At 35.4% G+C, this 20,899-nt stretch overlaps 1 protein-coding gene across 1 annotated transcript in view; it reads right to left on the bottom strand.

Moving 5' to 3' along the window:
• SLC6A15 (solute carrier family 6 member 15) overlaps nucleotides 1-20,899 on the bottom strand; it is a 39,497-nt gene that overhangs the window by 13,919 nt on the left and 4,679 nt on the right. Inside the window, exons 2-6 of the mRNA XM_032493694.1 lie at nucleotides 10,048-10,505; nucleotides 7,777-7,934; nucleotides 7,304-7,430; nucleotides 6,094-6,275; nucleotides 484-594 (exon numbers count right to left, since the gene is read on the bottom strand). Of these exons, the coding sequence (XP_032349585.1) occupies nucleotides 484-594; nucleotides 6,094-6,275; nucleotides 7,304-7,430; nucleotides 7,777-7,934; nucleotides 10,048-10,336 (867 nt within the window). The 5' untranslated portion in view covers nucleotides 10,337-10,505. The remainder of the gene's footprint in view (nucleotides 1-483; nucleotides 595-6,093; nucleotides 6,276-7,303; nucleotides 7,431-7,776; nucleotides 7,935-10,047; nucleotides 10,506-20,899) is intronic.

Genomic DNA, 20,899 nt, shown 5'->3' with positions numbered 1-20,899 from the left:
AGAGTAGGGTTCTTAACCTGGGTCCAGAGATATTAGGTGATCTGTCAACCTCTTGAGACACTAAGCAAATTAATATGTTCATTTTTTTTTCCCAGTAAGAAGATCCCATTATCAGTTTTTCTCAAAGGGGTTCATGTCACAAAAAGGTTAAAAATCACTGAAATAGAGGAGGAAGAGTAAAGATTTAAAAGTTCTAAAGTGTATCAGTGTAAAAATGGGACGTTAATTAATTACAAAAGAGGAATTTTTGAAGTTTAAAAAGTAAAACTTACTGTAGCACTAAAATGGGACATTTAAAATTGGAGAGAGATGGATATATGTAGGTATCTAAAAGCTCTGGTTTTAGTAGGCTGGTTAACATAACAGCTATAATTTACCAGTCTAGTGAACATAAGTTAGAAGTTAAATCTAACTATGGGAACATTTTAACTATAAATGTAAAGCCTTTGTGCTCATAAGCCTAATTAGAAATACAGTGCGTACCTTAGGGGTAAACATGTGACGGATGCCATCAATTGAACCATTTAAAAGGAGTGCTCTGATTAGGAAGCATATAAGTACCACATATGGGAACAGAGAACTGAAATACATGATCTGCAAAGAAAGAGAAATAAAAATACATGAGACACACTAATGATTAAATTCTTTTTCATAGTTCAGATTATGTGTGTTATGCAATTGTCCCAACCAGACAGTTACTGCCTCCCTGACATCTCCATGTGGTCTCTAAAACTTTTTGGGTCCAGAAGAGAACTACTGTATTTTCCCCAAAGCTGTCCCCCCCCATCTCTATCTACCCCCAACCATCCAGTTGCTAAAGTCAAGCAGGAAGAAGTGGTCCTGCACTGTTTGTAACATTCTCCTAGTTTCCTGGCAACCACTTGGGTTATCTCCTTTCCTGCTCAGCACACTCCAGGGATCTCTAATATGGTTGGCATGAAACGAGACTTTCTCCCTCTGCGCTGCCAAGCCCTACACTAGTGGGCCTACCTGCCTGGCGCACCACTCTTTCCCCAACTCGGCTGTAGCCCCGCAGGTCCTTGGTATCTGTCAGGAGGCCAAGCTCTTTAGCTTCAGTGCCAGAGCGGGGCTGTGCCCCTGGTCCAAGTCACTCATCTCCCTCATCTGCACAAGACTTCCTCCTCTTTGTTATTTGTCTCATTCTTCACCTTCTCAAGTTTTCCCAAAGCAGACAGAATAAGTCTATGCCTTTTTCCCATCCAATATGCCTCCAGCTGCCCTCCCCAGATGCCATGAACCTTCCATGATATCATTGTTATGTTTTGACAGCACTTAGCACTGTTGAAATGATCTTATTTATGTGTTTTCCTTGTTAATTTTCAGCCTCCCCTACTGGAATATAAGCTCTCTCGGGGCAAAGGCCTTTTCTCTCCTGTCCACTACCAAGTCCCAAACACCTAACACAGTTGCTGGCTCATAGAAGGTATTTGTAGGGGAGGAGCGGAGGGAGGCTGGGAAGACTGGAGAAAAAACCTCCAGAGCAGAAGGTGGCTCGGGCAGGTAAGAGATAGTGAATCCTGTAACAGCGGTCGACTAACAGCAGGTATATCAACACAGTCATTTGCGCTTCTGTTGTTCTTTAGGCTTTATAATTTTATTCAAACGTTCTAAGAAAAAAATATTACAAATAAAAATCTCAGCATAATTAAGAACCAATATTTCACTAAAAAAATTACATTTTAATGGAATTAGCTGTAAAGAAGTATAATTTTTAATCATTTCAAAACAGTTTCTTTAATTACATCCATTCATCCACCTTTCTTGACTTCTTTTTAGCAGAATGCTTTCAGATGGAGCACTTTTTTCCTTCCTGCCAACTTTTAGCATTCTGTCACTAGGGATCTACTCACGTAGCCTTGCTCTCACTTGAATTACAGCTATTCCTTTTATCATTCTTCAGTTGTTGAGGCTAGCCAGAAGCATGGATTCACTTTTGCACAGAATAGCTTACCCTCTTTTTTTGTCTTTTTTTTTAAACAGAATTCAAATATGCTGCCTTTATAAAGTGACTTAAGTGATTTTCACTAATGAACTTGTTTTAAAAATGAAAATGAAGGTTGCATGCTAAAATAATCTGGATGGTTTCTGATTTTTTTCCAATAAATATGATGTACCTTCGTATATTTTTAATGCAATTTCAAATTAGAAGAGAAGGGAAGAAATGACTCTTCCTGTACTTGTAGAGGCTAAACAACTCAAGCACACCCTAATATGTCTCTTTCCTCCACGTTCTATAACCAACTGATCAACAAGTCCACCTGATTCCAAACCTCACATCTGTCCCTTTGCTTCCATCCTCAGTGACGCGTCACCTTTTGCCTCCTCATTTTGCCTCTAGATCTTCCCTGCCAGCTCTCCTCTTCATCTCTGAGACTCATCACCCCCACTTCTACCAGAATGATCTTTCTAAAGATCTGATGTGTCAGTGAACTGCTAAAAATCCTCAAATATTTCACACTATCAGTTAACTGCCATTTTACCAGTGTCTGTAGATTCTTTAACATCTGCAATCAACCGACACTTAAAGCTTCATCCCTCACAAGCTGTACAAATTGTATGTAAAAGTCACACCACACTGGGGTACTACAACTTCATAGCCTCGTTGTAGCTCTGCCACCTATCAGTTGCTTAATTCCGGCGAATTATTTATTCTTCCTAAGCTGAACTTTGCAGTAAAGTGAGTCTAAGAACATGCAAATCATCTAGCTGATAGGAAGATTAAACAAGCTAATGTAGCACAGTAGCAGGAATAATGGCAAAGTAGGACTGGTAGAAAATATTACCTCAGAGTTAGAGGAAAGCGTAGTGCTTCTCATTTCTAGCCTCCACCTTGAGGCAGGCATCCCATTCTCAGAGGCTCTAATAAATGGACACACAACCTCTGTTGGACCATCTCCAATAGTGCTGAGCTCTCTACCACTAATTTCATTGTTACCAGGCTTGATTCCTGTAAAGTCTTCCTTTCTTTGAAGACTTACCCCACCTCCCACCCTCCATAATCCTCAATATTTGATCATCATTCTGTTCTCTGTGAACACACAGAATAAGGCTTGTTTCTCTTCTCATTCAGCTATTTGAAGACTGTGATTCAGAAGGCTGAGGTATCTCTTCTCCATAACAAAGGAGAGAATAAAGATTTCAGTAAAACCCAGTGTCATAGGTGTGGTTCAGCTGACGTTTTCCTACCTGGACCAAAGGAGAATGATACTGTCACACCCACTTCTAGTTCATGCAGTTTCAAATTAACATTCTGTGTGTGTGTGTGTGTGTGTGTGTGTGTGTGTGTGTGTGTGTGTGTGTGTGTGTAGGCCAAGCAAATTGCAAGCTGACTTTTCTCTTAGCTGCTAGATCCTCTTAATTTTTTTTTCCCCACAAACTACCCTTAAACCTTATTACCCCTAAACCATACTTCTCTGTACTGCACTTGTGTGAATGTTTATTTAAAGACTTTTTTGTTTGGCAGAGCTTTACATTTATTTCCAATAAATTTTTATTATATTTAGCTCATTGTTTCAGAATGAGGAGTTGTGACAATTTAGACTGTTATAATTTTGTTCATATTACTTACAGCTTTGTCCTCATCTGTACCTATTAAATTCTATCAAAGCTACCCTCTCCCTGAAGCCTTCTCGTAGAAATAAATAAGGTACATATAGTATATAAGTTGTATTAATTTTTTTCTAGGTAAAGTTATATTACATGACATAAGAAAAACATCCCAAATGCTGTGGTGAGAAAAGGATGGATTTTTTTTTTAATGATAATACTCAGACCAAGAAGAAATAAAATGTGGCAGTAAGACTTGAACACAGGAATTTTTGGACTTCTCTAGCTGACCGCAGTTGGTTTTCTTTCTACCAAATGACATATCTTAGGAAGCATATAAATGTGGTTAGATTTAGCTTAAGAATCTATTCCTTTATTTATTACCTGACTGTAGCGGGGCCCTGACATTGTAGAAGACACATCCAATTGAGCCAATTAACTGAACTTATTTAATCATAGACTACACTAATATTCACAACAGACTGAAAGATGTTCAGGTGTGTTATCTACCATATTCATTTCTGCAAAGGAAAAATGGTGTAGAAGGTCCATCAGGAAGGTACATGTAAAATCAGCTGTGATTTACAAATTAAAAATATCCTCAAACCTTTCTAATTCAACATAAAGTAAAGGAAGCAAAGATGAATTAAACAGACTTCTGTCCTAACAGAGTTCACTATGTGGTGGGAAAAAAATGTATTGCAATGAGAGATGTTATAATGTTGCAGGAAATAACATGGACCATAGATTTAGACAGAGCTGGTTTGACTGTGGGTACTAGCACTTACTAGCCATGATTCTTCAGGCAAGTCACCTGTTCTCTCAAACTTGTTTTTTATCTGTAAAACAGTTCTGAGAGTAGCAATTACTTCTTAGAGTTTTGTTTAGAATTAAATAGGATAAAGTATATTAAGCACTTATCACTGCACCTAGAGCAAAATAAGCATGTAATAAATATTGGCTTCCATTACTGTTTTTGCTCTGATCATTGTGAGAATCATCTTTGTCATTGTCATCATTTATTACCACCACTAATACTGCTGCTGCTACTGTTAGGTAGTTAGGTAAGTGGAGGCCCCGGGCAGACAGGTGGAGGAGAGGGAGGATGGTGCGGAAGATGGCGTTGTGCCTGCCTCCAGCATAAACGGACTTCACTTCTAAATGAGCACCAGCAAGAAACCGGTTAGAACCCGACAGCCACGACTGCGCTACAGCAGAAAGGACTTGAACGGACACAACCCAATGCTCATTGTATTATAATTAACATTGCAGTTTGGCCCTCCCCTTCACCCCTCCAACGGTTTTCCTATGTATACAATGGGTAAGGACATACACAAAGAGGCCAAACGTGACTAGGCATTCCAGGGACCAGGGACAAGAGCCGTCAACCACTCAAGGGACCACTTCTAAGGGAGGGTTTAAGAGAAAGGGGAGACAAAAACTGCCGCTTTTCCTCCCTTCGATCAGCCCACCTCCTGTTCTTGGACATGTACTTTGCCTTTTTAAAATAATTTTTAAAAAATCTTTCACTACACAACATACCATATTCCGACGGTAAACTTGTCTTATGGGTATGACAAGAACCGGGGTCTTTACCTTTTGGGGTAACACTACTACCATTATTCCACTCTTACTAGTAGTATATGATGGTAAGTGGTAATATACTAGCCTAAGAAAGATATATGATCAGATTTGTGCTTTGGGGGAAAAAAAAACAGTAGAGATGGGTTATTAAAGGACAGAGAGAAGAACAAAAATTAATTCTTGCTATGGTCCAGACAAGAGATATAGAGAGCTTTAAAACAGTGATGATAATAATGGCAAAAAAAAATGCAATGTGAAAGCAAAACAGTGAATAATAATTACTTTACTAATGCATCCTTTTAAAAAATTATCTGATTGTCTTCCTAGGGTATCTAGAAATCACTTAATGTTTTTTTCGACCACAGCCTTATAAAATTTTCCATTTGCCCTGGCAGGCATGCCCTTCAGTCTTTTACATTACTCTTGAGTTCTTGTTGACATTATCCTAACTACCTAAAGTTCAGATCTTTTAGAAACACTCCACACTAGACTATTTTTAAATCTTCTATGCAACTACTCCTTAGAGCACCTACAGCAGAGAAAAATAACTGATGTAGCACAAATAAACATTCTTTATTCTACCACTTTTTCCAATTTCCATGATTGGAACTAGTCAAAGAACTAAAACATTAGGGTCAGCTGAATAAATAGCAAAAATAAAGGACTTTTAGGTATTAACAAAAATTTTCAAAGAAGATCTTGATGAAAGAGAAGTAAAGATTATAAATGACTTTAGATTTCACTATAAAACACTTATATCTTTTTGTCCTTTCCTTGATTTAAACACATTTTTTTAAAGCTTCACTTTTTAACAATCTTTAGTTTAACTGCCTAGAACGAGGCACTGCTTGCAGCTTGCCCACAGACTATAGCCGAGCTGCAGGGGGCGCAGTGCCCACGAGTGATGATCAGCGGAATCAGAAGGGGCTCTGACATACTAACTTTTCCAGAAGACTGAATGCCTTTGATCATAGCCAAGCACACCACAACCCAGGCAACCAGCAGGCAGATGGTCATCTTCCAGTTTAAGCCCCCGTTTTCAGAGATGGAACTGGAAATATTCAGTGCTTCTCTGTACCAGTAATAGGTGGTGGCGGAACTTTTTTCACATTCCGGCTCTACAACTGTAGAAAGACAAGTAACACAGTCACTTCAGGCTATAAAGACCAATGGCACCATTTTTTTTTTCCCCAGTAAGCCTGCAAATCAATTCTCAACACTTTCTAGAAAAGTACTACTATTCTATAGAAGAATTTAAACACACAGTGAAACCTTAACTCTGCAAAAACGCGAAAAAAATTCAACAGGCATGTATCCTCTTTCATGTGTCTTATTACACATTTCTAAAATAGGAATAGGTGAGCTTTTTATCAAAGTAATTAAAATGTATCAGGTTTATGGCCCCTTCTGCCCCCAAAATTATCTGATTGACTTCCTGGGGGCAGAGATGTCAAAAATGCTAGCTTCTGGCCATATGTGATTTTTGAAATGGAGCTGGTCTAAAGTGACAAGTGCTATAAATATAAAATACAGAGGGGCTTTTAGAGACCATATGAGAAAAGTGTGAACTATTACATTACTCATTTTATATTAACTATATGTTGAAATGTTAATATTTTTGATATATTGGATTAAGTAAAATATTTCACCTGTTTCTTTTTACCTCCTGTAAATATGGCTACTAGAATGTTTTAGATTACATATGTGAGTTGTGTTTTATATTTACTGGACATTGCTAGGGAATTGTTCTTTATATTCTAACATATAAAAATAAATGATAAGAAACTAAAGAACAATAGAACCGAAGACATAAAAACAATTCCTTCAATCCACATTCTTCCTTTTGTTCTCTTTTATTTTAATGAAAATGTAAGGCATCAAGAAAGGTGTAAGAAATAAAATATTGTCGAAGTTAACAATGAAGGCTTATAAATTTTAACCCTAATGTCCATGGGGCACAATATCTTGGAAAGAGCTAGTTAAATCAAACCAACCTTCTATCTTTTTGAGTATGTCAAGGAAAGTTTGTTGTGATAATAATTTTGGAAGACTTTTCCATATTATTTTTAAAAAGAAAACATCTTGAAAGCTCCTGCCTTTACCAACTTTATGATCTTTAAATACAAAAAACACTACCGGGTACACGTCTTACATGTGTGTGAAGCATTTTTCACCAAAGGACACTGATCCCAAGGTAGAGGTTGCTGAAAAGACTGAGAAAAATAAAACAAACTCCAGCCAATGATGACATTGTAGTAGAGAGCCACAAAAAAGCACACCTGCAAAATAAAATAATGTGATTACATGAAACCTCTCATGCCCCTTCCTCTGAAACAATTGAGATGAAACGCATAAAACCCCGTTTAATACTTTAAAAAATACTCTTCATTCTATTTTTCTTTAAAACACATTATCTCTCTGAAATGATGACTCTCATAGGTCTTAAGATATTGAACTACATTAATACTTACAGCTTGTTTTGTGTATTAGTGCAAGCTCCAAGTGTTTTTTTGAAACATTATTAAAGAGTTGAATAGAAATACACAAAGATTTCATTTAAATGCAAACTATATAATTACAAACCATGTGAAAATTATATGGCATATACCATACCAGGAAACTTACTACACAACTTGCAAATCCAATCCCTCCCAGTTTGGGGCTTATGTAATTCCACACACCAATGCTTCCTCGCCGAATTCTTTGACCCACAGAAAGTTCCAGGAAAAAAAGGGGGATACCTATTACCAGAAGCAGTATTAAATACGGCAAAAGATAGGCACCTACAGAGACAAGAACAAATAAAATAGATTATATTTTCAACAGTCACAGTAGAGAATACACTAATGCTGATTACCTTATGAAAGGTGATATTTGAATTGCCACATCATATAATTATAAAGGACTTTAAAGAAAATGTAATTTCATTACTTTAAGTTTTCTAGTATTTGAAATCTGATTTTGACTGCTACAAAGAGTTTCTGATGAAAAATAATTATGAAAAAAGTAAGGATATCAATGAATAGTTTTGGTTTCATTTTACTGAAAGGGTAAAGTAACTTCATTTTTTGTAAAAATAATTGATTCCTTAAAATTTTTATTTATTCAAACAACTAGAAGATGCCAGTCAAATACCTGGAAGGCTCAATGCTATACTGCATGCTGAGAACCACCCCTTGTACTCCAAGAGCCATCTTGCAACCATACAGTCCACTGGTGTTGTATAATATCGTTCTCGAGTATTTGAAATTAGAAGAAAGGAAACAATACTAGGAAGGGCATTTTGACTCTCTTTACATATGAAAATAAGGAGTAATCATTTTTCCTAACAACTAATTACTAAATATGAACTCCTTTAGAGCTCTTCACCAGGACAAATATATGAAATGGAAAGCAACCTGACTTTTCAGCCAAGACAGCCTTCTTTCTTAAGAGTATGGCTGGTAAGGCTTATAAAGGGAAAGGTCTGAAAATCAGAATTCATCTTTTGCCGGTCTTGCAAATGGGATGACTTCTGAGAAGCAAAAAGTAGGGTAGTACATAGCTACTTGTAGCTGATCTGATAAATAATTCATCTGCGATGTTAAAGAGTAGGTAAGGAGCTCACAGTTCCAGGGGAGCGCTGTGTAGTACGCCACCAATGTCATGTGTTGATTCTCACCTTTTAGGTAGGTTTGTCAAACAGGCTACTTTTCCACACACCTGTTGTTTTGACCCTGGGTGAATTAATTAAGCAAGATCTTAAACATATTTTGTTACTATAACACCTTAGCTTTTTATCTCTTAGTGACCAAGAGGAAACCATTTCACATATGAATGGTTATATTATTTCATTTGATTTACATGTTAAAACTACATCAAAAATAAAACCATGTTTTTGTTCAGTCAGCAAAACTATCATAAACTGTAATAAAAGGTCAAAATATTCTTTCTATCCTTTGTGTGCTGAAATATTGCTTACAGAATATTTGGTTTTTAACCACACTTATTTTAACAGCTTCCATGTATATATATATATAAAATAGAGATAGTAATGGTAAAGATAAAAGTTTAATATTAAAAATTTTTAAGGTAACAACCCAAATGTTAGCTTCACATTCAGCTTAATTTCTGTGTACTCTAGAGTGTGTATTCTATGTGTACCATCTATTCCTTTGTATGTTTTTTTCTTAATTTTTAAAACAATTTTTGCTGAAGAGCCCTTGGTAATTAAATTACATGTCCAAATAGAAAAAGCTAAATATCATGCTGATACAGATAATTTTGTTTAAAATTAAGAATGCTGATTTCTTCATAGCCTCTTAAGGATGCTAATATCTAAGGATGAAGACTGTCTAGCATTATATTAATTATCTGGTTAAATCCCTTCTACTTGGATCTACAAAGTTCTGGTCAGCATTTGAAGACTATAATCGTTCTAAATTATACACAATGTTTGCTTTTTTGATGCGTGAAACAACTTAAAATTCAGAGTTAATAAACTGTGGACAGAAAATTTTCTGTCTTGTTCACCGATGTTGTCTTATATCTTTATGTCTTTAAACTTCAGGATTTCCTCCAAAGAGAGTAACTGACAGGCACAAGGGATGCAACATTGGTTAGAAAAGTCAGTAATTTAGGGATGTTTAATAACATCCACAGAATTGAGAATTTATTACCTTAAGCAGTCCTTGAGTGTTCATAGTAAGCCACCTGCTCCTATGGAAACCTAAACTGAAAATAGAGCTGAGCTCACTTCCAACAAAAGCGTCTCCCTAGTTTTACAATGGAATTCATAGCTTCTAAAATAATGACACTGTAGTAACAACAGGAGCTATTTGAGGTAATCAACTGCAATTTACTCAGCAATGTGTCACTTAAAAAAAAAAAAAAAAACAACAGAAAACAAAAACTTACCACCCCCATTCTTCTGACAGAGGTATGGGAATCGCCACACGTTCCCTAATCCTACAGAAAATCCAACCTGGGCCAGGATGTACTGTAGCTTACTGTTCCAAGCTGGCCTTTCATCTTCAACTTCAGATCCTTCCTCAGCATCTGTATCTTTCTCTTCTTGGACGTCAACAATTAGTTCACTCTTCTTAAAAGCATCATCAGCTGAGTCTTCATTGGAAAGAAGGTCTTTGACAGACTCAATAACCTCATCGTCTAATTCTCTTTTTACCACCTTGCTGTTCTTAGGCATTGGAAAGTGCAGGTAGGATTATTTTTTCAATTCTCTTTTGGCAAATTTCTTAATTCTTTTAAAAATATGTTATAAATAAAAGGCAGAAGAGGCTATCAAATAAATCCTTGATTTAAGGTGATAAAGTCTTATGGATTCTGGATCTGTATATCCAATATTCTGTAGGTACCTGTAAAATTTTAAGTTGAAGAACAGTAAGATTTAATGATGAAAATATTTAAAATCCCCAAGACCTCTTCTTATTAATTTTTCTGATGCAAACTCTCTCTCCAGAGTATTGCCAACTAAAAATTGGCATTTGCCATCTACCTCTATGAGGATTGGATCATGTTAGCACTTGCCATCTAACTCTGCTTGGATTAAATCATGAGCCGCTGCAGCCACTGACCTCCAACACTCCCTGAAAGGAGTTCAGGGTGGAGATCAGGAATGGGGCGCTCTGTGCTCTGGGAAAACTGGCAGAACAGGCCTTCAGATAGTGAGCTATTTTCAGAAGATTTTATGAGCCCTAATTCTTCTGTCTCCTCATATCTAGAAAAGCACTAAAATCATTAATGTTGACATCTGCTCCTTCTGACTAGCAGCAGGCCCCTGCCTAAATGTGTGTTTGACATCACATACCCCCTTCACTAAAATCATATATAATACTCAGTTCCCCTCTGCCTCTTTGGAGCAGTTCCTCAGAGCCATCTGAGATGCTGTCTCCCTGGCTATCGTCCTCATTTTGCCCCAAATGAAACTTAACTCACAACTCATGTTGTGTGATTTTATTTCAGTGGACAGTATAAAACGTCTGATTGTCCGTGACCTTTCAGAGCTGAATATTTCCAGAAGTGTAAGAACTGTAAAGTAAACAAGAGCTTCACACATATTTTCTACTGGCTAACTTTTTTTTCCCCTTCTTGCAAAAATCTGCTTTGATCTCAGATCAACTCCAATGCATAATGTATACTCCGTTCATTCGTAATTAAAATTTTGTGACTCTTTTTTCTTAATTCTTCCTTTCCCCCTCTCTGACTAAAGTACATCCCTTATTTTATTATTTATAGAATTACAGACACAATTGCATGCCATCCCTGAAAGTTTGTCTTATGTAGAATTTCTTCTGTTCACATAATCATCCGTAAACTCATTTGATATTGTGATGGAGCATTAAGGGACATATTGGAGGAGGGGAAATTTTCCCTCTTTCCCCTCTTAGTTCTTTTGGCTGTTAATTAAAATGATATAAGGCAGATTAACAGGAGAAAATACAATTTATTACTTGCATGGGGAGTCCATATAAGTATGAAGATTTCCAAAGACAGCAAGGCAAGGTGAGGTATATATATATATATATCATATATATTTATATATATATCATTCTGGGCTAAGAAGAAGAAAGTAGGGACCGCAGGTTTCAAGGGAAAGTAAGGTAATTCACAGGAAGAGAAAAAAGAGTTAATGTTTGGTAAACAAAACATTATGGTAAACAAATGTTTGAAAGGCCATCAAAGACAATGATATACAGAGAGAACTTTGATCAAATGGACCTTGCTGGGTTTCTTCCTGTCTACCACACCTAATACTTTACTATAGTTATTTATTGTGGTAGCTCCTTTCTGGGATTGGCCTTCTATCTTAAATTATTTTAGGCAGTAAGGTGGGCAGTTCAAAGGTTCTTGAGTCTTTTGGGCTTTGGTTGTTTTCAGCTCAAAATAATCACCACGGCAGAAGGGCACATCTTGGGGCAACCTGCCCTGAACCCCATCAGATACAAACACTAATGAAACATACAATATCGGCTTCTAAGGAGCTTATGTCTGATAGAGAGAAAGGCACATCCCGCATAACTACACTATATCACACAATTTAAATATCCTCAACATCATTACAACATGAGAGACCAGGAATGTTGGATAAAAGGGAACTTAGAGTTGGGCAAAAATGGAGAAAGGCCACACCAGACAAGGAACTGCATAACCACATGCAGGAAGTGGTAAAAATTCTTATTTGTCTGAACATTCTTTCAAACAACTCAAGAAAAATACTGCCATCACCGTGGCATTTTGGAATTTGGGAATAGTTTCATGAGCTTAGGGCTTGTGTCTGTTTAATTTGCATTATTTCCTCCGAGAGCACAGTAAATATTAGCTGAATAAGTGAATAAATATAACCATTAAAAAACTGAAATAAGCTAATTTTCCAAATAATTTTTGCTGGAAGAAAACAACCTGACGTATAGGAAATTGTGATTTGTGAGACATGATTATCTACAGGTCTACATTTATTGAATCATCTAATGATAAACTGCTGGGATAATTACTGGTACATGGATAAGAGCATTTGTTTTAATCTGACAAACTTGGAATTATGACCTGACTCTTTTACTTACTTGTGTACCTTCTAGTGATTATATCACTTTTAACTTAGTTTCCTCAGTAAACACTGGTCTGTTGTTCCTTTTGTTTTTTTCTATACAAATATAAAGGTAAGAAATGTGCTGAAGTTTACAGATACTATTACAGTCAAAACTTACATTTCATAAAGAAAAAATCTAAAAGATAGTGTTACTCAATGAGCCTTCCCCAAATTAGTTATCTCTGAATTGTTGCATTTCTTCTATACATTTCTATTCTTTGCAAGGAAAAAAAATTTAAATGAAAAGTAACATATTCAGACACTGTTACATGTTTTTTATATATCCAATGAATAATCATACGAATTTACACAGTGTATCTTTTGGCAAAGCTGACATTTAAAAATTCCTATCAGACTACCCAAAGTTCATGTTTCGTATGAAAAGAAATCAATGTCTAAAGTAAACAAAACTTAAATGTGATGTTAATATTTTAAATGCCTAAGATATACTTAACTATATATACAGGTTGTATAATGCAATAGTCCTAGATAATTTAATAAATATTTTAAAAAAGGATGTTAAATATGTGTTTGCATGCATTTAGAGTTCCTTTTCTATTATAAGCAAATAAAAAAGGTGATCATATAGTACATTAATGATGTTACAAGTAAAATAATTTACCCTCTCTTTTCTCACTCTGTTTCTTACCCTCTCCCTCCTGCTGCTCTTGTCTTAGATGGCTGTAGGAAAATATGGAGTAGAGTTGCAGTTAATGTTGAAATTTCCACAATAACATTCGAGTCTCAGGGGGAAAGATGTATACCTCTTCTTCACTAAGCTCTGTCCGGAGAATTACTTTATTTTACCAATCCCACATTCTCAAATAAATGTCAAATGAACTGAATGAAGTATGACAGAATAATATTGTATAATAACTATAAATATTTTGCATTATTACACATTTGGTTGTTACTGTTTGTTTTTCATTCCGAGGCCCTATACTTACTAAGTCAGAGGCATTTCTTTCATATATAAAGACCGCATATTAGCCAAAAGTAAAGACGTAAATTGAGTTTCTCAATGGATTTATAAGGACTTAGTATATGAGACTACATTTTGGAAGGCAAATTAATTTAAATTTTCAAGACTTGGCTTTTTTGAAATGTAACGTTTTTATCTTTCAAAAAGGCTAAGTTCCAAAAGATCAAAGTTCCAAAGCTTGCCTGAAGAACTTAGTTCATAAAAGTAATCCATTAAACATAGATTAAAAAATGTAATTGACCATTACCAAAAGTGTATTACTGTTGCTACATCTGGAAGTAGACAAAGAAATGAAGCAGGAATGCCCAGGAAGGAAGGAAGGAAAGTAGTGGGTGATGAAGTATCGGGATTCTACAAGTCCTGTAGGCACTGGGATCACCAAAATCAAGTAACTGCACAGCCTCTGCCACGTTAGCACCACCCGTTCCTGTGAGAGCAGCTCGGCAACAAGCTACCATCTACTGCTCTCCACCTGTAGGTAGGAGCTGCATTAGCTGTCCTCATCATTATCTGGTAAGGGCCTCCTATCTACAATGGAGCAACAGATAGTTGAGAGCAGGGGTCAACAAAATACTACCCACGTGTCCAATACAACCCACCATCTGATTTTGTAAATAAAATGTTATTGGAACATGGTCATGCCCACATATTGACATGTTTTCCTTGGCTAATTTTGTGCTGTAACAGCAGAAACACTATGGATTGTAACACCTAAAATATTTACTGATACTATAGAAAAAAATGTGACAACCACTGTTCCAGTGATTAAATCTGAACTCAAGATGCAGAGTGCCCCAGAGCACTTAATCCATGCTCCATTTTATTGGAGCTAATCCAACACTAACTTCTTTATCACACCGTGTGACAAGACAGAACTCTCCCCATTCAAAGAGGAGATGATTCACTAGTTATTATGAGATTAATTACTAAGAATGAAAGAGTTTTACACAGAAACAGGGACATGGAGGGGTAGTAGTTGAGAGGGGAAGAAACATAAGCAAAAGATAAATGTAGAATGTATATCAGGAAATAATAGAATTAATAAAACACAAAATACTAAAAGATAAAATAACAGAAGTGTTGCTTAGACTTGTATTTTCAAATAATAATAATAACAACAACAACAACAATAATAATAATGCATGTTAGCTAAGGGTCAACATTGAGAAATTACTGGGATAAAGATTCCTAGGAATTTCAAGCAGAAGTAGAAAGGAGCTAAAAAGAAGCTAAAAAGACTTCTCAGGATATTCAACAATCTCTTTAAAAACTAAGAGAAAAAATACTTGACCTCCAATTTTTATATTCAGGTACTTTGTGTTCCAATTATAAATGCCCCAGGCAAATAGTCTCATCCATAAGAGATCTGATGAGCCCTTCTGGGAGGAAGAGGGACCAGCTACGTGATCATGAAACTTTGCCAACCAAGAGAGAAAACAAAGTAAAAACCTCAGAAACAGAGAAGCCATGTTAAAGGATGGAAGTGCATGAAGTGCATATTAATTTAAACAAGGAAATAAGGTTCAAAGTCTATAAGAATTATGATGGGGAAAAATATAAGTTAAAACCCAAAAATAACCTAACAAAATCAGAAATTGAAAGGGGAGGAGACAGAAAGAAAGGTATAAGAATGTCCTCATCTTCGCAGAAAGCAATTTAGGATATTCTCTAAATATTATATTCAGTCTAAAGAAGTATAATGACCCCAACCTCCAAGTTTTCATATAATCTTTCTTATTCACTTTTAATGGGATCTCGTAGGAATTAATATTTCTTACTAAGAAGAAACGTACTGGTGCCAAACATTTAAATCCAGGTTCTAGAGACAGACTGAGTTCAAATCCTAACTCTATCACTTATGGTTTTATGACCTTGGCTAAATTACTTATTTATCTAATAATAAAGTGCTTGGTTAAATGCCATTACATTGAGAGTACTCGATATGGTTTCTTTTATTGCTATGATTATTGTCCCTCTATGGTTGTATATTACAACTGGTTTGGCACGTATTACTCTATTAAGGATAATATAAGTCCAGAGCCAATGCTGCATATTTCAGACATTGTTTTAACACCACCTTTTTTTAAGACCAGTTTTCTATTGCTGCATAACAATTATCTCAACTTAGTAGCTTAAACAAAAATTGAATTTACTCATGATTCTGTGGGTTAGCAATTGGAGCTAGGCTTAGATGACCAGTTGTTTTGCAGGTCTTCGCTTGGGTCACTCCTGCACTCATCTGCCAACTCGAGTCCCGGAGGATGGTCTAAGATGGTCTCACTCACTTTCTGGCAGGAGGCAGCCTATCAGCCGGAGCATTTCAGTTCTTCCACATGTAGTCTCTCCAAAATATGAGTTTCAACTTGTTCACATTATAAGCTCAGACTACCAACTCTAGCCAAAAGGAGTAAGCCCAACACCCAAGTGCTAGTAAAGCCTGTTCTTGTCATATTTGCTGATGTCTCACTGGCCACGCAGCTAAGCCCAGATGATTCCAGGATGGAAAAACTCCTCTTTTTGATGGAAGGAGTGATAAAAGTCAAATTGTAAAAGGAGTGAGTAGAGGGAAGAGAGGAATATTGCCCCAGCTTTGAAAATAATCTTTCCCATTTGTCCAGTTAGATTTCCCCTCCCTGGATTTTGAATCTTGAGGAGAGGAACAAAGAGATCAAAAAGTTGGCATCTCATTCAATTCCAAAGGTGTTACGCCCAGGCTGTAAGTACTACTGTAGTCATGGATCCTGGTTCCTGGTTTTCAGAAGTGTTTTCATTCTTGCCCTTTTCCATCTTATTGCCAAGCACCCCATTGTTTCTTTGAACCTCTGCGACCCTGCCAATATTTCTTTTTTTCTCTTAGCCAGCATCAGTTTCTGCAGCTTGCAAAGAACCCTATTATGCACCTTTTATATATTTATCTATTCTGCTTAAGGACTTACACAAGGAAATGTTGGAAATGTTTCATTATTTACTTTTGGAATTGCTGACATTTTTCTCATTTTCTCATTTTTGTTTTGCTTTAAATATCTCCATAGGTAATTTTTCAGAAAAAAAATGTATTTTCAACACTTAAAACTAGATTCAAAACATTTTTAAATCAACATAATAAATCTCTAAGTTGTGGTTCTAAACCCTAACCATGTTTAATGTGTTTTTTCTCTTTTTTAAGATTGGTTCATTGCCTTCCCCTATAAATTTTGAAATTAGCTTGTTAATTTCTACCCCAAAAAACAGCTTGTTGGGGTTTTGATTGGGATTACACTCATTCAATAGACCCACTTGGGTAGCACTGACATCTTAAAAAAGTTGAATTTTTCAAAAATTGAGTTTCTTCAGTCTATGAACTTGGTAATCTTTCCATTTATTTGTATCTGCTTTAATTTCTCTCTAGAAAAAATTGATTTTTTAATACAAGCTTTCTATCTTGCAACAATACTACATCAAGTTGTTTTTTTCTTAAAGATCCCTTAGAATTTTTATAAATACGTCATTGGTAAATACAGCTTAGCTCTCTAATTGTTTACATTTAATTTCTTTTTCTTGATTTATTGTACTGGCTGGGAAATCCACCAAAATTCTGAACAGAAATATTAAGAGTAGACTTCTTCATCTATGTCCCAGTGTTAGTGTGATAGTACTCATATTTTACAATGTTAGTCATGAATTTTTTCATAGATGCCTTTTATCAGTTTAGAAAAGATTCTTATTTCTAGTTCAGTAATTTTTTTGAATCATGAATAATGAACTTTGTCACGTAATTTCCTGATTTTATTAAGATAATCATATAACTTCTTAATCTATTAATATAGAGTATTACATTGATTGGTTTTGTATCTTTCATTATGGGATAAACCCCACTTAGTCTAGATGTATTACCTTCTTAATATATCACTGAAATTAATTTGCTAATATTTTGGTAAGAATTTTTTTTCAACCATATTCATGAGAATGTGAATCTGTCATTTTTTTTCCTTGTATTTTACCTCTCTGTTTTTGGTGGACTTGTAAACAGAGTTTTGAAATGGTCTCTCCTTTGTTTTCTGAGAGAATATATGTAGGATTAGTTTTATTTCTTCCTTAAATGTTTGGCAGCACTCACCAATGAAGCCATCTTGGCCTCGAGTTTTCTTTTTTTGAAATATTTTAAATTAAAACGTCCATTTATTTTATTGATAGATAGCTACTCAGGCTTTCTTTTTCTTGCTGTGTTAGTTTTGTAAGTTGTGTTTTTTGAGGAATTTACTTCATCTGAATTGTCAAATTTACTGGCATGAAGTGATTCATAATACTCCTTAGTATTTTTTATTATCTATAGGATTTGTAGTCCTATCTCATTTTTTATCTGTGACATTGGTAATAGGTGTTTTTTCTGCTTTTGTATTGATTAGTCTTGCTAAAAATTTCACTACAGAATTAACTCAAAATAGAAATAATTCACTATAGAATTAATGCAATTCTTACTCCGTCTTTCAAGACTTTTTAACTACTAAACTATTGTTACAACAGCTTTTGAATTTGTTATATTAGATATTAACTAACATTTCCAATGAAAGTATGCAGGAGCTTAAAATAGCAGGCAAGCACTTGCGTCTTAGAATGAGAGAAAACTCAAACAGATATGCCTGCACTGGCTAATTATTGGCAATCTTAATATTCTATAATATAGACCTAGAACAACAGTAGTTTATCTCCCTGACTTGGACAAGTTCAAGTTTTACTGAAAAAAGTTTTCTTTAAATATGAACCAATTCTGAACATTGAATATGAAGTTCATTATAAACTCAAATGAAATACATTTTTCATATTCTAATATATAAAGTAAAAAGTAAAGACTATTTGAATAAAAACAAAATGCTGAAACATACTGCAACACCCAAGAAAAAAGTGGCACATGTTGAGAAGTTCGTAGTTATGAAATAATTGCAAAAGGAAAAAGGCAAGATTTGAAAACATAATGAAATAATGATTTTGACAAATAATACAAACATTTTTAACAATATAGGATTCATCTTAAGCATTTATTTTGCAAATAAAATCCCCTTTTACATAAAATATTTGCATTAGGCAAAAATGATAACAAAAATTAGTTAATCAAAAGGAGGACATTTTTATAAACAATGATACAAGGTCACAATGTACAGTTTGTAATAGGCTTTGCCCAAAAAGGTGGGCTGTAACACATCTATCAGAATGGCTAGAATAAAATAAGTAAATAAATAAATGATGACACTGAAAGTTGGTGAGGATGTGAAGAAACTAGATTAATCATATATCGCTGATAAAAATGTAAGATAATAAAAGCCACCCTAAAAAGTAGTTGGCAGTTCCTTTTTGCACACTTAGGCATGTATCCCAAAGAAATAAAAACTTATTTTCAAGCAGAAACTTGTACAAAAATGTTCATATAAGCTTTACTCATAATAGCCCCAAACAGTAAATTCCCTAAATATCCTTTAGTGGATGAATGGTTAAACAGACCGGAGTACATCCATATGATGCCATATCAGCAATAAAAAGAAAAGAACCACTGATACATATAACAACCTGGATGGACTTGAAGGAAATAATGCTGAATGGGGGGGGGGCGCAACTCAAAAAGGATACATATTTCATAATTCCATTCATATTACATATGTGAAATAACATAGTGACAGAGATGAACCATAGAACAGTGGTTGCTAGGAGTTAGGGTAGGGAAGGACAGGTGGGTGTGCTGTAAAAGGGGAGCACAAGGGAACTCTGTGAGATGGTACCCTTTAGTGTCTTCATTATGACGAAGGGTACATGAGGCTATACATGAGATAACATTGCAAAGAACTATACACACCTGCAGAAAAAATGACTGCAGAATCTGGGAAAGCTTTATGGATTATACGCGTAACGATACGCTGGTTTTGATAATGTTCTGTACTTTATACCAGACTGTAAACAGGGGAGGCTAGGTGAGCTCCCTTTACACTTTCCAGGCGCTTGCAATTATTTCAAAGTTAGTTGTGATTATAAAGTAATTCCCATAAGTTGAAATGTATTTTTTTTTGTTAACTTCTATGAACCAAGGACAGATTTTAAACCTTACTTAAGTCTTTCAAAAAGTCTTTTAATTTTTTTTTAAATACACAAAGTTTTTTTTAAACACAAAATTTTATTAGCATCTTGAGAACAACTCAGATTTAGGCACTGTATTCATTTCCTGAGGCTGCTGCAACAAATTATTTCAAATGTAGTGGCTTGAAACCATAGAAAGGTATTCTTTCAAAGCTCTGGAAATCAGAGATTCAAAATCAGTTTCAAGTGAACCAAAATCAAGGTGTTGGCAGGTCTGCACTCCCTTAGGAGACTCTGGGGGGGAGTCTATTCTTTCTCCTTTTAGCTTCTGGGGCTGCCAGCATCCCTTCACTTGTAGCCACTTCAGAAATAATTCAGCAAATGGACAAAGGCCATAAAGGGACATTTCACTGAACATGATATCTGGATGGCAAATGAGCACATGAAATGAGGTTTGACATTATTAGGCATTAGGAAATTCTAACGAGAACTACGAGATGTCACTACATACTTATCAAAATGGCCAAAATATAAGGACAACCAGATTCTGATACAGAGAACCTGGATCATTCATACATTGCTGGTGAGAATGTAAAATGGTACAGCTCTCTAGAAAACAAAGCATGCAACTATTTAACCCAACAATTGAACTCTTGGCTGTTTATCCTAGAGAAATAAAAACTTATGTTCCATAAAACTTGTAAACAAGTGTCTACAATAGCTTTATTCATAATAACTCTAAACCAGAAACAACCCAGATGCCATTTAATGGGTAAATAGTTAAACTAACTATGGTAAATCCATATCATGGAGTACTAGTCGGAAATAAAAACAAACTACTAACACAACAACTTAGGTGAATCTACAGACAATTATGCTGAGTGGGAAAAGCCAATTCTGAAAGGTTGCATATTATATGATTCTACTTATGTAACATTCTTGAAAAGAAAACAACAAACATGAATAACAGATTAGTGGTTATTACGAGTTAAGGAGAGGATGAGGGAAGGAGTGAAGTGGTTGTGCTTATGAAAGGGCAACACAGGGACTGTTACAGTGATGGAACTGTCTTGTAACTTTGCTTTATCAATGTCAATATTCTGATTATGTTGTATAGTTTTGCAAGATGTTACATTTCC

Source organism: Camelus ferus, chromosome 12 (genome assembly GCF_009834535.1).
Source record: "Camelus ferus isolate YT-003-E chromosome 12, BCGSAC_Cfer_1.0, whole genome shotgun sequence".
NCBI classification, from domain to species: Eukaryota; Metazoa; Chordata; class Mammalia; order Artiodactyla; family Camelidae; genus Camelus; species Camelus ferus.
This window is presented reverse-complemented; position numbering and strand designations above follow the sequence as displayed.